General features: G+C 36.8%; 1 protein-coding gene across 2 annotated transcripts in view; it reads left to right on the plus strand.

The window, feature by feature from the left end:
- The first annotated feature begins 8,288 nt into the window (after positions 1-8,288).
- The window catches only part of LOC149831244 (uncharacterized), a 42,846-nt gene continuing 35,119 nt past the window's right edge, over positions 8,289-16,015 (plus strand). For both annotated transcript variants that reach the window (XM_090013766.1, XM_090013767.1), the window contains exons 1-2: positions 8,289-8,632; positions 9,897-10,000. In XM_090013766.1, the coding sequence (XP_089869892.1) occupies positions 8,594-8,632; positions 9,897-10,000 (143 nt within the window). In that variant the 5' untranslated portion in view covers positions 8,289-8,593. The remainder of the gene's footprint in view (positions 8,633-9,896; positions 10,001-16,015) is intronic.

The raw sequence follows: 16,015 nt of genomic DNA on the forward strand, positions 1-16,015 counted from the left end.
CTGAATCGGTTATTTTTTAATAAATGTAAAAAATACTTAAATTTAAATATTTAAATAATATTTATTGTTATTTTAATGGTTTTAACATGTGTCACGTTTTGATTGACACAAAATATTTGTTATTATTTTTTAGCCGATTCAGAATGATTCACTTGAGAATCAGTCACCTGAATCGTTGGCTAAACGATTCAGGGCCGATACCGATAACATTGATTGTAATCAAATAGTGGCACATTCCTAAAATGTACAAAACTTCGCCCATATTCAAGACAATGATATTATAACTAAAAATGTATTCATGATATTTTTGAAACGCATGCAAAGCAAAGTCAGTACTACTTCAACTTTATTGGTAAGTATGCTTATTCTAAGTAAAAAACAAAAATACATCATAATCAGAATAAGTGCTAGGAATTTGGATATAGATTGTTAGTGAATTTAATATTCTTAATTCTCATTATTGCTTGTTGAAGCCTCTAATTTAAATATAGACTTTTTTTAGCACATTTTAGCTTTAAAGAACTTGAAAAATAACAATGTACCACCACTCTTTAATTTTTAATGCTCCCTCGCTTTGCTCTCTCAATTGTTACTTTCTTTATCGGCCGTTTTGCTCCTTCTTTTAAGTAAGAAAAAAATTAAATTTAAAAAAATAAAAGAAAAAAACAACAATTACCTTGCCTGCTTTCTTTTATCCATCTGTCTAGATATCATCATCTATATCCAGAAAGCCGTATGCTTTGGAAGAAGCTTGTATGGCTGATTCAATTGGCAGGGGGCACCTTATTTGTTTCCTTTCACCCAATGAATTTCAATAATGTCCTAATGCAAATTGTGAGTGATTTGTACCTTGATACATCAATAATTTTTATCTTTTTAGGAGATATTGGCCATCTTGCTTGCATCATGCCACAAAAAAATCTGTCTTTGTCACTGACATTTCCTTATAATAAAAAAAAAAGAAAATGAGTTCTTCTCTCAGGGATGAGGGGTTGCGAACGAGTAAGAAATAGGCCAGATGCATGATTGTAGCCTATGAAAGAAAAAAAAGGTTCTCCTTCTGTGTGTGAGATTTCACTGCAAAATTTGGGATGGGTGGAAAAGCAATTGGCAGGTCTCTTTCCAATTCCACTGATTCAACCTCCTCTTCTTTTTTTTTTCCTTTCTTCTAGTGACAAAAACAAAACCCTCGTACGTCAAAGAGGAGCTCATGGTTGTCAAGAAAGTAGGAGTTGGATGTCTCATTTCCGCCAATTCCCTGATAATTTGAGAATGTTTCCAAACACTTACATCTTAATGTAAGAAACCAAGTTAGTTTTAATAAATAGCTGACCTTTGAAAGAAGATGGTTGCATTGGCTTACCAATGCATTTCTAATAACAAGAAACCAAAAATAGTGTTCAAATTTAATTTTTCTCTCTACTTTCACAACAGTTTATCAAGATATGTCACAAAGATACGTTTTGGACCTGACACGTGAGTTTGAAAAATAAAATATGGCAAAATAGATTTTTAAATTTTTTATTAATATTTTAATAGCTTAAATATATTTTTATTGAAAGAATATTATTAATATTAAAATAATACCCATACATGTAAGAGAAGAGTGGTGTCAGCATGTCTTAGCACATCTAACTCATGTCACCCATGCCGCAGAGGCATAAATATGAACTTGATATAGTGTTGCTTGACCTCTCACTGCCTTCAACCCAATGTTGTCGGTATCGACCCTGAATCGTTTGGCCATCGATTCAGGTGAATCGCTCGGTAACGATTGCAAGTGAATGGTTCTGAATCGGCTAAAAAATAATTAAAAAATATTGTGTCAATCAGCACGTGTTAAAACTATTAAAATAATATTAAAAATTAATTTTAAGATTTTTTTACATTATTAAAAATAGTCTATTCAGGTTAGTATCATATCAATTTTCTGCCGATATGATACGTATGGGCCGGTACAGGCTGATTCAGGCTCATAATTAGGGATGGCAGTGGACCGGGGGGCGGGGGCGAGGGAAAAGGATTCCACCGTTGCCCCGTCTCAAAATCCTACCCTCCATTCTTGCACGGGCTTTAATTTTAACCTCCATCCTTGTTTCATGTCTTTTGTCCCTGGTCCAAATAGGGTGAAGCAGGGCCTGTTTCTCCTCGGTCTAATGCCATGTCTAAAGAAGTATGTGGGACGGGACGGGACGGGGTGGGGCAAGGCGGGGATGGGCAGGGTGGAGGAAAGCGTAAATCCATCCATCCCTACCTTCATCCCGGCACGGGTTTTGAATTTAACCTCCATCCTCGCTTTCATCACGTTTCATGTCCTGCACTTCTTTGAATATTGTGGCCATTTTATATGAGAGAGGATCAACACCGTTAGAGACACCTTGGATGTTGGCACCCTTCAAAACAGTGAACGTTTAAACTCATTGTGAGCCCTTCATTTTAAACCATTCCCATGCCTTCCATCCAAAATACGAACCACATAAAAAAAAAAAGAAAAAAGAGTGGGGCCCATGCAAGTGACCGGCATCCCATCCGTACAGGTTTTGGATGTTGTTCACCTTGAGATCAACGGCATCCAGAGGAGCACACTCTGACATGATCCCATCTCATTTTAGATCAATCACAAATATGAAATTCAACTTTTCATATGACCATTGTCCCCTATTCAGCTGACTTCACAATAATGAAGAGTTCAAACGAAATAACAATCTTGCATGAAATCTGGCTCAAACTATAAAAAAAAAAAAAACTTTTATCTTATGCTAAAGAATCCTAATGGTTCCAATGCCACATTCCTACAATACCACCACTTTGGCCATATGACAAGTTGAATTGCATATCTGTGATTGATCTAAAATGAGATGAGATCAGGTCAGAGTGTGCTCTTCTGGACGCCGTTGATCTCGAGATAGACGGGGTTCCACTTGTCCGGTAGGAGCAGCTAGTGCATGCCACCTTCTGTTGGGACGTTGCAAGTTCAAATCCCAATGGTATCTTTGTATAATTGGTAGGGGTCTACCTAACCCCAGCTTGCCTTTAAAAAAAAAAACACTCCGTCAGGGCAGATGGTTCTAACTTGGTGGTAAACTTCGGTCGAAACTGAAACCACTTTGGGAGGGGGGGGCTGCAATTTGCATTGTAAAGATAAATTTATAATCTTCTCTAACATTGAAGTTTGAGATGATGGTGTTCATATTGCTGCTTTTATTTTTTATCGTGAAACCACTGATATGGTTCAGGGTCCAGACATCTGAGATATGGGTTGAGAGGTGTCATGTTGATCCCTGCCTTACCCACCATAAAGGTCTCCTCATCACTTTGGCTTCATGGCTAGGGGCGTGCACCTTGAGTATCAAACTTGCAGCACCTTTCAGCTTGAGCACCCTAAGCTGACTCATACACCTTCCATCCCAAAGATGCGGATGCAGATGCGTAAAATCCCTACCTTACCTTATTCTTGTGCACAAAAAATAGAAAATAATGAAAATTGCAGAAAATTCAGATAAAAATATTAATGTTCAATCATCCATCTCTAATCCTCTCACATAACAATAATTGAAAAAAAACCCCTGATCTAATATGAATCCAAACTCCAGCTATGATCCAAACATAAAAAAATCTAAAAAAAACAAAATGGATCCTGAACTCGGGTACATCGTATCCTAATCCCGCATCACTGACTAGGGATGGCAGTGGACCGGGGCAGAGACGGGAGACAAGGTCTCCACCCCCGCCCTGTCTCAAAATTTTGCCCTCCATCCCCGGTTCAAACGGGGCAAGGTGGAGTGGGGCCGCGTTCCCCCCCCCCCCGGTCCACTGCCATTCCTAAAGATATTTTAGTTATTTTACTAATGGGGATGGGGGGCAGGGAAAAGCGTAAGTTCATCGCCGCCTCCATCACCACACAGGTTTTGATTTTAACCTCCATCCCCACCTCCAATTCTGTTTCATGTCCTCCATCCCCGGTCCAAACAAGCGAGGCAGGGTGGGGGCCGGTCCACCGCCATCCCTATCGCTGACCCACCAAGTGAGTTGTGCGGAGCCCCTGCGGGCTATTCACATTGACAATGACAACAATTTTGCGTTTTACCAAAGAATCCTCATATCCCCAAGTCACAAAGCAGCAACAAGGACAGTTTCGAACAAGGGGTGCAAACAGATGAGACATGGTTGGACCTCTGTTCCAAATCTTATGTCTTAGATATGGATCTTAAAAGAGTACATGAATATGTATCCCTATGTTAAATTCCCAACTGTGGGTGATTATGAAAAAAAAACTTGTTTCTGACCTATTTCTTTTCCTAAATCCAATATCACCATATAAGAATCGGACCTGGATTAGCACAATTTTCTCGATTTTACTGAGTTCCAGATCTGAATTTGGATCTATTATTAGAAAACAAATTTGGATTCAAATCAACCATGATGTAGCATGTACCAGTCAATCTAGGAAGCATATTTCACCTATAAAAAGAGACAATCAGCATCAGTGACAAACAATAAAGGGCTGAAAACAAGCTGGAGACAATTACGGTTGGATCGGTCCAGATCTTGTCAAGGGGGACGGTTTCTATGTGGGTGGGGTATAGGTATGGTAGCCTCAAAAGCATATCCCAGTAGTACATGTCCAACTAAATTGATCTGTATTGATGCATGTATTTTTGTTTAGTAGTATCTATTATACACGAGAAAGTCTTTTGTTGTAGATGTGCATATGGTATTAAACAGCTGAAATGAACAATATCTCATTTTTTATGTTTTTGTGTGAATCTAGTCCTACAGATGTGATCCACAATATTTGTTCAGCGAGGATCGGGTTTTGAATCACGGACGTGTGTGCAAGTTTTTTCGGCAATTAAAAAAGAGTAATGCTACAATGCTTCGGAAGCACCTACTCCCACATACTAGAAATCATAGTTGTAGGTTGCATCTTCTCAATCAGAACTTATGGATGTACTTAATATAGTTTATTTGATAGGAATCATTCAGTGGGTCATGTTTTTTGGACATAAAAATAGGTTTTTTTAAGTCATGAAATCTCATTACATTGTGAGCCGTTGATTTTTGAAGGTCTTAAAAAAATATGACATAATCACATGATCCAAAACTTGTTTTTCACTAAATAATAATCGTAGATCATATCTATAGGGCCTGATCAACAAAAAAAAGTTAATTTTTTTTGAAAATTTAAAGCTTTTATTAGGTGGGAGTAGCTGCTCCCGGAGCACCCTATCATTACTAATTAAAAAAAATCAACAGGCGTAAACAAACCAAACTTTTATTAATTGCAAAATTGTTTTTTTTTAATCCAAAAAACATGACCCAAAGGTTGATCCCTAATAAATTTACTGTGCTGAACACATCAACAGGTCAGATTGAGTAAAACAGCTTGCACTTAAGAAAAGCTTATCCTACCTATGGACATCCACAAAAGATTTTCCCATTAACACACTTTTCGCGAGTGGTAGTAGTGGGTTGAGGGTGAGACCTGGATCAATTATGTGCAATGATCTTGGGCTTTTTAGGTTTGAATTGGTTGGAGAATATCCACTAGCTTGACTAATCCAAAAATAATTGGCTCGTCACATATTGAATTGTAGGAAAATGGGTCCTTTCTAAACAGTGTGCTTTTCGGGCTTTTTCGGTGCTTTTTATGCAGTTCCGGCACCATAAATGTGTTGGGCATGGTCAATTTACTAAGAATCCACACCTGGATCATGTGTTTTCCATGAAAAAAATGATGTTTGGAGCCTGAGAAATTTATAAAGATTTTGAACCGGTGATTTTTCAAACTTCATAAAATCTCACGCGGTTTAGCACGGGCCCATTACTCTTGAATTGTATTACATATATGAACCATATTTGCCATGAAGCAAAATGGATATGGGAAGTGATGGGTGAAAGTGGGGAAGCTAGTGTTAAAAGGTAGTGAGAAGTGAAGAAAGAAAGGTGAGGAAAGCGGATGTGAAGCGAGGGGGAAGCATGAGGAAAGCTAATGTGAAGCGAGGGGGAAGCATGAGGAAAGCGAAAGAAAAACTATTAAGATGAAAAATACAAAAAGCAAGGGAGAAGCGTGGAGGAAGTGAGTGGGAAACAAAAGAGAAGCGAGTGAGAAGTGGGTTTCCAACAAATGAGAAGTGCACTTTTCATTTATGGGAAGTGAGTTTCTTGAGAAAATGTGGCGCTTCCAGCTTCGGAAGTTTGCTTCCCTCCCTAGGAGCACTCCTAATAATTATGATATGAACAATCTTGAATTGAGTTACTTCGTGAAGCATTTATACCAAATTCATTTTTCATAAAGATACATCTCCATACCCTTAAAAGTGGTGGGCTAGTATCGAATCCCCTAGACATCCTAACTATTCTTAGTCCTAATTGGCAACACCAACAATAATAATGGTTATGGCTATAATATTTAGCCACATGCTTCACATATATATATATATATATATATATATATATTAAAGAACGTCCATAATATATCTTATTTAATAAAAGGGTTTTCTGCAAAATGGTCCCTGTGTTGTCCGTGATTTGCAAAACCATCCCTACCTTATTTGACACAAGTGCAAAGAAGTCCTCCAGTTAAAAACTGTGTTAAATAAACTAAAATTACATAGAAATCACCAGCGGGGTTCTGCTTGTCTGGTAAGGGCAGCTAGTGCATGTCACCTGGTGTTGAGACATCGCAAGTTCTCGAATCCCAATGGTATCATTGTATAACTGGTAAGTGTCTGCCTAAGCCTAACCCCAGCTTGCCTTTAAAAAAAAAACAGATAGTATTCATGGTTTGAGGGCTATGCATCTACTCTTATGAATTAAAATAAATTAAACTTTATTGATGTTTTGGAAAAAGTCATTAATTGGAGCACAATGATCCTTTTATGAGTATTAATAAGAAGGTGGCGATGGCTCTTAAGCCCCCAAGGAAGACCTTGGTAAGGGTTAAGCAAAAGGGAGGGACTTATTTGCAAAATAGCATAAAGTAAGGACGATTTTGCAAATCCATCATAAGACAGAGACTGATTTGCACAAAAAAAAAAATAATAAAACCACTTTTCACATTTTATGAATGTTTTTTTTGTACAAGGCCTGCTAAAAACACGTTTTGAGTTTGGCTGCGGTGTCTAAACAGTTTGTAATAAGAAATCGAGCCCAATGTTGCTAAAGTCAGTTCACTAGGTGAATTAGTTTCTTAAAAAAAAGAGATATTTACCATCAATAACATGTATTATTTAAAAGTAAAATGTGTTAGTTTTTTTTACCCTCTTAAAAATATTAAAAGATGATTTGAATCAATTCCTTTTGAATTGTCTTTGGGCCGACTCAATCTGAATCAGATGATTCTTACCGATTTTAATAACATTGATTGAGCACTTAATTGGATCAAACCAGAGTCATAAACATGAGAAATTGAACCAAACTCATGATGTCCAAGTCATGAGTTAGGTTAACTCAAGGACAGGAGTTAGGTTAACCCAAGGATCACCCAACGCCATGAGTTAAGTTAACTAAAAAATAACCCAATGTTAGTTTATGATTGAAGTCATTTGATTAACCCAAATAAAAATTTTGGTGGACATTTGCAAAGTCTGAAAAGTTTGATCTGCGGATGAATTAGGCAGAAACATTTGGAGGTATTTGAAATTTTTTCATTAAAACTGTGGGGAACACATCCGTGTTGACTGATTAGATAAATATGGCTTGCACCTATGATTTAGGTCTAAATAGGACGGTCAGGTCTACTTAAAAAAAATATTTACCTTGGTATAATATAAGATAATTAACAAGAAAATTTAGGCCTTATGGTCTATGTCACAAAGATATGGATACGAACCGATACGTGACTCGACACACATGTTCGATTCTTTTTTAAAAGTAAGATACAGAGATACCGATTATTTGAACATTTTAATCAATAAAAATGTATTTTTGTGATGTTTGAATATATGTAAATTTTATTTTTACTAAAATATTATAAAAACAATAAAATAATATTTTAAAATATTAAATTAATGTCAGTACGTGTCATGATCTGCCACCGTGTCTGTGTCAACAAATTTCCTACACGTTTAGTTAGGGAAATGAAAGCGCCTCTCTCTCTCTCTAGTTTTTTTTAGTAGATTTGAGTATATATATATATATATATATATATATATATATATAGAGAGAGAGAGAGAGAGAGAGAGAGAGAGAGAGAGAGAGAGAGAGAGAGAGAGGTAAATAAATAACATTTAGAGAGAGTAGAGAAAAAGACTAATAAATGTTATTTATTTACAACTTGTTTCCCCGACCACTCTGCCCCGTCTCCGATTTCACAGGTTCTGCTCGATCCCGACCCTATTTTCGGCGCCCCCCCACCAAGATCGAAGCGAGGAATCGTCGACGAATCTGCCCCCTATTCTTCTCCTTCGTGCCTGTTTTCCGTCCTATTGGATCGATCCCCTTCCCCACCATTCGTGGTTCGGAGGTGAAATTGGGATTAGGGTTCTTCTTGTTGTCTCCGACGGATTCCGGGGACCTTGATTCCTAGTTGGTGCCGGTGAATTTTGGGCTTTTCCCTCTCTTGTCTTCGTCTCAGATTGCCGCCTTCAAGATGTTTTGGCGTATGACCGGATTGTCCACTACATCTCCTGTAAGTCCATTTTTTTATGGCCGTTTTGGCTTTTTTTCGTTTTGTGGTTGGTGTTTGGAAATTTGATGCGGAGATTCGACGTCTTTTTCTTTTGATATTTCGGTTATTTTTTTGGGTAATGCGTTTTGATGATTTGAGTATCGTTTTCCTCGAATTTTTGTTGTAAAAGTAGGCCGTGCTCAGAATAATAACGAAAATTTAGGTGGTATCCGAGTTTTTTAGCTTCTCAACTGTCGGCTTGCTCGGAGTATTAACTCAAATTTTGGTTGGTGTTTGAGATTTTGCGCTTCCTCACTTTTTTGTTTTGCTTGGAGGATTAGTTGTTGAGGGAAATACGAAGATTTTGAGGTGGACTCTTCCATACAATGAGAAAAATCTTCAGTTTTGTTGTTCAAATGCACTTATAGGGAGCTGGGTTGTGTTGAATCTCTTATTAGGCTTTGTGTTGGAGGGAGGATTGTTGTAAAGGTGGTAGGACTGGCTGTATTTGTGTTTGAAATGATTGGCAGAAATGCTTCGGAGTTTGGTGTTGTGATCTATTTATTGTTGGTAAGAATTTTGTAACAGGATGAATTGTTCATCGTGGCTCTTCTGTTGCAAGTCGCCTACTGTACTCTGATGCCGTATTGACTTGAACACTGAATTTGATTACTACTCTATGAATTTAACATTTTTCCTAGCTGAAAAGCGATTCTTGGGTGGACCATGAATTGGAAAATGCGGGGCTTGTGGCTTGCACTGGGTAGTTTATGAAATGTTTATCTTTTAAAATGTCAAAAATAGTTTTTGGATGTTTTTTTTTTTTTTTTTTGAAATTTAGTTAAGTCATATGCGCTCTCTAACATTTAGAAGATCTATGTGTTTCTTCCTCTGTAATGCAAGGGTCTTGAAGCCCTGGTACTTGTTCTATAGGCTGGGTAGTTCTGGGATTGCTTACAGGGAGCTGCTCATATTTCTGCTTCTTTAGGTTTCGCCTGTGATCCCTGGTTTGTTTCATGTTAATAATCTACTTGTGCTTAACACACTTTTTGCATTTTTTTTTTCTTTATGTCTTAAGAACATGTGGTTGTTTTTCTAATAATCCTGGCATGCCTTTTGTCATCATTTTATAGTTTTGATAGCAGGAATGAAGTACGTTAAATTATCCAAACATCTTCCAGCTGCATATCAAGGATATGTGGAATATTTTTGTGCTATTTTTTTGGCTAATTTTATAGTTCTTGAATTGTTCACTAGTCATGTTTATCTTTCTATCACCTTCCAGGTAGATTCTATTCTTGATAAAGAAAATTATACTTTGGAAGAGCTGCTAGATGAGGATGAAATAATTCAAGAATGCAAAGCCCTCAATAGCCGTCTTATCAACTTGTAAGATTCCTTCTTTATTTCATGTTAAAGTACTCCAATGGTTGATCATCTACGTTCTTTTTAAAGTGTGTATAGTCACGGTTCACATCTGCACTGAGATGTTTCTAGGAGACTGTGTATGGTGTACAAATACAACTTAAAATGCCATCTTATTCAAGATGTCAAGGGATATGGAATGGGAAATTAGCTTTTGAAAATGATTTTCTTTTCTTCATTTAAATAGTGAATCACTTATCATGAAGCTTTCCCCAAATTTTCACTTGCATTGTTTCATTTAGTCATTATTATGTAATTTCCCTTCTATCTACCAAGGTAATCTTTGTGTTTTCTTTTTGCATTTCCCCCTAATGGGCCATAATGTTGTGATAAATTTTCTTACCTGTTCAAATCTTCATGGGCAGTTTACTGTGTACTCTTTTGGAATCACTTGATATATGATGAAATGAGAATTGATGGTGAGAGATAGAGGGAGGATAGATTTCCCATACTCAGGTGACATAAGGGATGGTAGAAGGAGACACGTGAGAGGTGGTGAGGTGGAATAATAAACTGTGTGTTTTGGGGACCACCATGGAAGCAGCCAAGGGAGGTGAACTGCTTATTTCTTGGGTTATCGAAATGTATTTGGTTTTTTCTTTTTTTCTAGAGGGGTGGGGGGTGGGGGGGGATTCTTTTGAGAAAGCACTAGTGGTCCTAGAGTTTTTTTTTGAAACTGAGGGAGGTTTTGTTGGACTGCCTAAAAGCTGGTTCATTGAAGCTTGAGGATGTAAGAGGTTTTCTACTAGCTTTATATCGAGAGTTGCTTGTACAAAACAAAACCAAAGTATCCCTTTTTAATTATTCTTCACGAGTGACCCTGACATGGGAAAAACTAAAGATGAGACAAAGTTGTGAGCATCACGAGGGGAGAGAACTGGAGGACAGTGGAATCTAGAAAATCTGGATGAGTAAATATGATTCTAAGTGCGTGACCTTCTAGCCTATACAGGAGATTGAAGTGCATGAACTTCATCATGCTAAGTTTAAGAGAAGAAAATTCTTTGTTGCTGTTGGTCTAAGGTTGGTATGAAACAATCCAAACTTGATATTGTGTAGGGATGATACATGTAGTTGTAAAATAGGCCTTAGTGTTATAAAAAACGCACCTTGAGGCGTAAAAGGCGTGCCTCGCCTTGAGGCGCGGACCACTGTGCCTCAAGACACAATATATATATATATATATATATATATATATTTACAACAAGATTTCTGAGACATGATCAACAAGATTTTTGTAGGTTAATGTCATAGATTTTTTAGTTATTTCAGTTATGTAATCAGTTTCTCAGTATATTACTATATTTTAACTTTTGTTGGTTAATCTCATATATTTTTCAGTTATGTAATTAGTTTCTTAATATATTTTAACTTTTGTTGGTTAATCTCATATATTTTCCAGTTATGTAATCAGTTTTTTAGTTACTTTTATATGTTAATCTCATATTTTTTAGACTAATATATATTTTAATTTTTGTAGGTTAATCTCATATATTTTCCATTTATTTCAGTTATGTAATCAGTTTCTTAGTATATTTTAACTTTTGTTGGTTAATCTCATATATTTTCCAGTTATGTAATCATTTTTTAGTTACTTTTATATGTTAATCTCATATTTTTTAGAATAATCTCATATGTTTTAACTTTTGTAGGTTAATCTCATATATTTTCCAGTTATTTCAGTTATGTAATTAGTTTCTTAGTATATTTTAACTTTTGTTGGTTAATTGCATATATTTTCCAGTTATGTAATCAGTTTTTTAGTTACTTTTATATGTTAATCTCATATTTTTTAGAATAATCTCATATATTTTAACTTTTGTTGGTTAATCTCATATATTTTCCAGTTATGTAATCATTTTTTAGTTACTTTTATATGTTAATCTCATATTTTTTTGAATAATCTCATATATTTTTAACTTTTGTAGGTTAATCTCATATATTTTCCAGTTAGTTCAGTTATGTAATCAGTTTCTTAGTATATTTTAACTTTTGTTGGTTAATCTCATATATTTTCCAGTTATGTAATCAGTTTTTAGTTACTTTTATATGTTAATCTCATATTTTTTAGAATAATCTCATATGTTTTAACTTTTGTTGGTTAATCTCATATATTTTCCAGTTATGTAATCGGTTTCTTAGTATAATTTATCTTTTGTTGGTTAATCTCATATATTTTCCAGTTATGTAATCATTTTTTTAGTTACTTTTATATGTTAATCTCATGTTTTTTAGAATAATCTCATATATTTTAACTTTTGTAGGTTAATCTCATATATTTTCCAGTTATGTAATCAGTTTTTAGTTACTTTTATATGTTAATCTCAGATTTTTTAGTACTTATTTGAGTTTTTCTATTTCTTATTGGTTGTTATTTCATCAATAAAGCATTTCTTTATTTCTTTATATTTTTAGATAATTTTTTTAAAGTTTTCAAAAAAAATATTTGAGGCTTACGCTTTACGCCTCGAGGCTTACACCTCGCCTCGGTTTTTGGTGGAGCGCCTCGCTATGCCTCAACGCTTTTCACAACACTAATAGGCCCCAAGCTATGTCACAGGGATTCGGCTAGCAGGGCGCCGCACCCGCGTTGATGCGACTTGACGCGGGTGCGGCACCGGGTGCGGTCAACCCGACCCTGGGTGCATTGACCGCACCCAAGGTCATTTCGGTCCATTTTTTGTATTTTTTTTTTAAAAATTTGCCCTACGAAATGGGTTGCGGGACCCGCACCGGGGGAACCCTCAGACCCCCTTTATATGTATGTTTACATTTTTGCCCCTGCCACACCCCCGCACCTAGTTTTTTTGGAAGTGCCTAATCCCCGCACCTGCACCCGCACCCGCACCCGCTCCCGCTCCCGCACCCGCACCCGCACCCGCACCTGCACCCGCACCCATGTGACATAGGCCCCAAGCAAAAGGCAAATGAAAAAGATCCTCTCGTTGGACAGAGCCAGATAAGCAAGCCATAAAGACTATCTAAAAAGTTGATGGGAATATGTGATTGAATGGGGAATTAAACTCGTGTGCAGAGGGCAAAAGATCCTTTTCAACACCTTCTGGGTGAGGCTAGCCTCTTATTCAAAACTCAGATGGTCCGTGATTGAGGAGCCACCACGACAATATGTCTTTACTGGTATAACCCTAGTTCGGAACGTTCCAAGAGATGGTACTTTTTCAGACTTTTGAAATTTGAAGAGCTTCAAAATTAGGTTAGAAATTTCAGCATTATCGTGTCTACCAGTGGCGTCAAATCTCGAGGCTTCGAGTAGGGATGTCGATGAATCAAATTTGGATTGATATCTAGCTCTATATGAATCTGATTAGTTGTATTCGATAAAGCAATTGAATTCGACTAATAATTAGATTTGGGTTCAGTATGCATATTTACATTAAAATTCGAATCCAAGCCTGAGTTTGAACTTTCGAATGTGTGTGCGCGCGCCTGCGTGTGTGCATGTGCCCATGTGTTTGCGTGTGTGGGGTGTGCATGTGGGTGCATGCATGCATGCCTGTGTCACTTGTTTGTCATTACATGGCTTTGTGCTACATGACTATTGCATACATATCTGTAGACGTGCATGTGTCTGAGTGGGTTTGTCTGTGAAATATCATAAAGTATGTGATGAAAATGTAATACTACTTTTACTAGGATTGCCTGTCCTCTTTACTTTTTTCTTAAGGACGAGAAAATGAGGTTCACCAACCAAAAAAATGAAACACAAAAGGTGGTGCAGGAAATTACAGTCACAATCTTACGTATTTCTATTGTATCACTATTTTGTTGTGGTTTTATTTTTAAAAAGTTCCCTTTTATTTTCCTTATTTTTAATTAAAAATGTGCCAAGATTTTAATTTATTGCTTGATTTTCCCTTGTATTGAAAATCCCAGGAACGAGTTTTATGACAATGGTTACAAGCAAATGAAGACAGAAAAAGATTCAAAGTAACAACCAAAAGTCAAGAATCACTAGAAACTCTTCTAATTTGACGTGCTTCATCAATCTACGTGAATGTGTCATGTAGTCATTGTTGCAGGAAGTATCGCCCGTCGCCGTCGCCGTCGCCCATCACCTCCTCCTCTCTCGCCGCCCGTCGCCATCGCCGCCCATCACCTCCTCTTTCTTCCCTCACTCCTCTCTCATCGCAGTGTGCCATCGGCGCCCATCGCCCGACCACTGCCGTGTGCCAACCTCCTCTTCTTCCTCCCACTCCCCGAGTCCTCTCTTCACCTCCTTCCTTCCCCATCCGCAGACCACCGGAGCGGCGCCATCGCCGACCTCGAGGCTAATATGAATGGTTCATATATTCCAAACCTTGATTTATGATTCACCTTCATAATGCTTGAGACTTTGTCGACTCTTGTTGTTGTAGGATCAAACCAATGCCACTTGAATAAAGTTATTGTGTTATTCATGTCTAAGTAAGTCAACTCCATTATTTCTTCAATAACACCATAGTAGTCAAGTTCATTTTTATCATAACTGCTATCCTTGACACATACACCACTATTCATCATTGACTTGTTTACACTGTACTCTTTTGTATGGAATCGATAACCATTTACGATATACCCGTTGTAACATTGCACAATTTTGTTTGGGCCATTTTGTAAATCACATATTCCTTGTTTATTAACATCACCATGGCGGACCTACAAGCATAAATAATGACTGTAATCACGACTAATTAAGTAACATATTGTTGTTTATACGAAAAGAATGCATGTCATCATCCTTACCAACTCTTTTAACCATGCCCCAAACTTATTTTGACGTTCTTTCTGTACTTCTGAATCAGTGAGATGTGGAAGTTCTTTTCGCAACTTCAGATCAAATTGTCTGTACTTAACAAATATTTATATTACCGAACCACGTATGCATGTATAGAACTTAGTGTTACATATTAAGTATACTTACTCAATGTAGGGGTCGATCGCTGGGCAATTAAAAATTTTATAGATCTGTGATGCATCTTACTCTCGATCTTCCAAGAGTCTTGACCAGCAACTGCCAAAGGCATGCCCAAGTGGTTGAAATATCGATAGTTTGTCAGCCACAGTAAATTGTTCTCCATCATCATTACGAGGTGGGTAAGTGTAACATGTTAGAATATGAGGTTCAAAGTACATAGATGAAAATTTTGAAATCTCTTCTAAAGTGTACGTCTAAAATTTCTAGATCACTTTATCCAAAAGAAATACATGGAAATATCCATGGAACACTTGTGATCACTAATGCCGTTTGCAACATTTGAAACAAAAAAGATAGTGATCTTACTTTCTATGTCTTGGTATTAAAAAATGATAACCAAAATTTACACAACCATTTGAAACATATTCTATTAGATTGTGTATAATTATTAACAACATTTTGTTATAAGTCAATTAATACATGCATTTGGTAACATATTTTGGAAGGTCAGTGATTAATATATTTGAGTATATGAGGTATGTATGAGGGTTACTGAAGTGCCATAAGACATGGGGAAGCGTGCTTCCCCGAAGCGTGTTTTAGAAGTGCAAAACGTAGCGCTACCAAAACATGCTGAGAAACACCAAAAAAAATTGGGAAGTGCACTTCCCATTTAGGGGAAGCACACTTCCCAATTTAGGGGAAGTGCACTTCCCATTCAGGGAAAGCTTGCTTCTCCTTTTTTTTCTTCTTTTTTTCTTTTCATTTATGTTTTTCTTTCTTTTTTCTCTTTTTTTGCTTCCCCCTCGCTTTCGGTTTGCTTCCTAGGTCACTTTCGGTTCGCTTCTCTTCTCGCTTTCGAGACTATTCCTGGTTCACTTCTAAGTCGTCACACGCTTCCTGCTTCCTAAATTTTTGGAAGTGCCTCGCTTCCCGAATCACTTTCCACTCCCGCTTCCTTGACTGACAACTCTGGTATTTATATTGATTTCTAGTAAACAAAAGTTTAGTAATATGAGACAATTATTATAAAATCACTTACAAAAGAATAAAAGGTAAAGTAT

The sequence above is a fragment of the Nuphar pumila genome, chromosome 7 (genome assembly GCF_984573655.1).
Source record: "Nuphar pumila chromosome 7, dmNupPumi1.hap1.1, whole genome shotgun sequence".
Taxonomy (NCBI): Eukaryota; Viridiplantae; Streptophyta; class Magnoliopsida; order Nymphaeales; family Nymphaeaceae; genus Nuphar; species Nuphar pumila.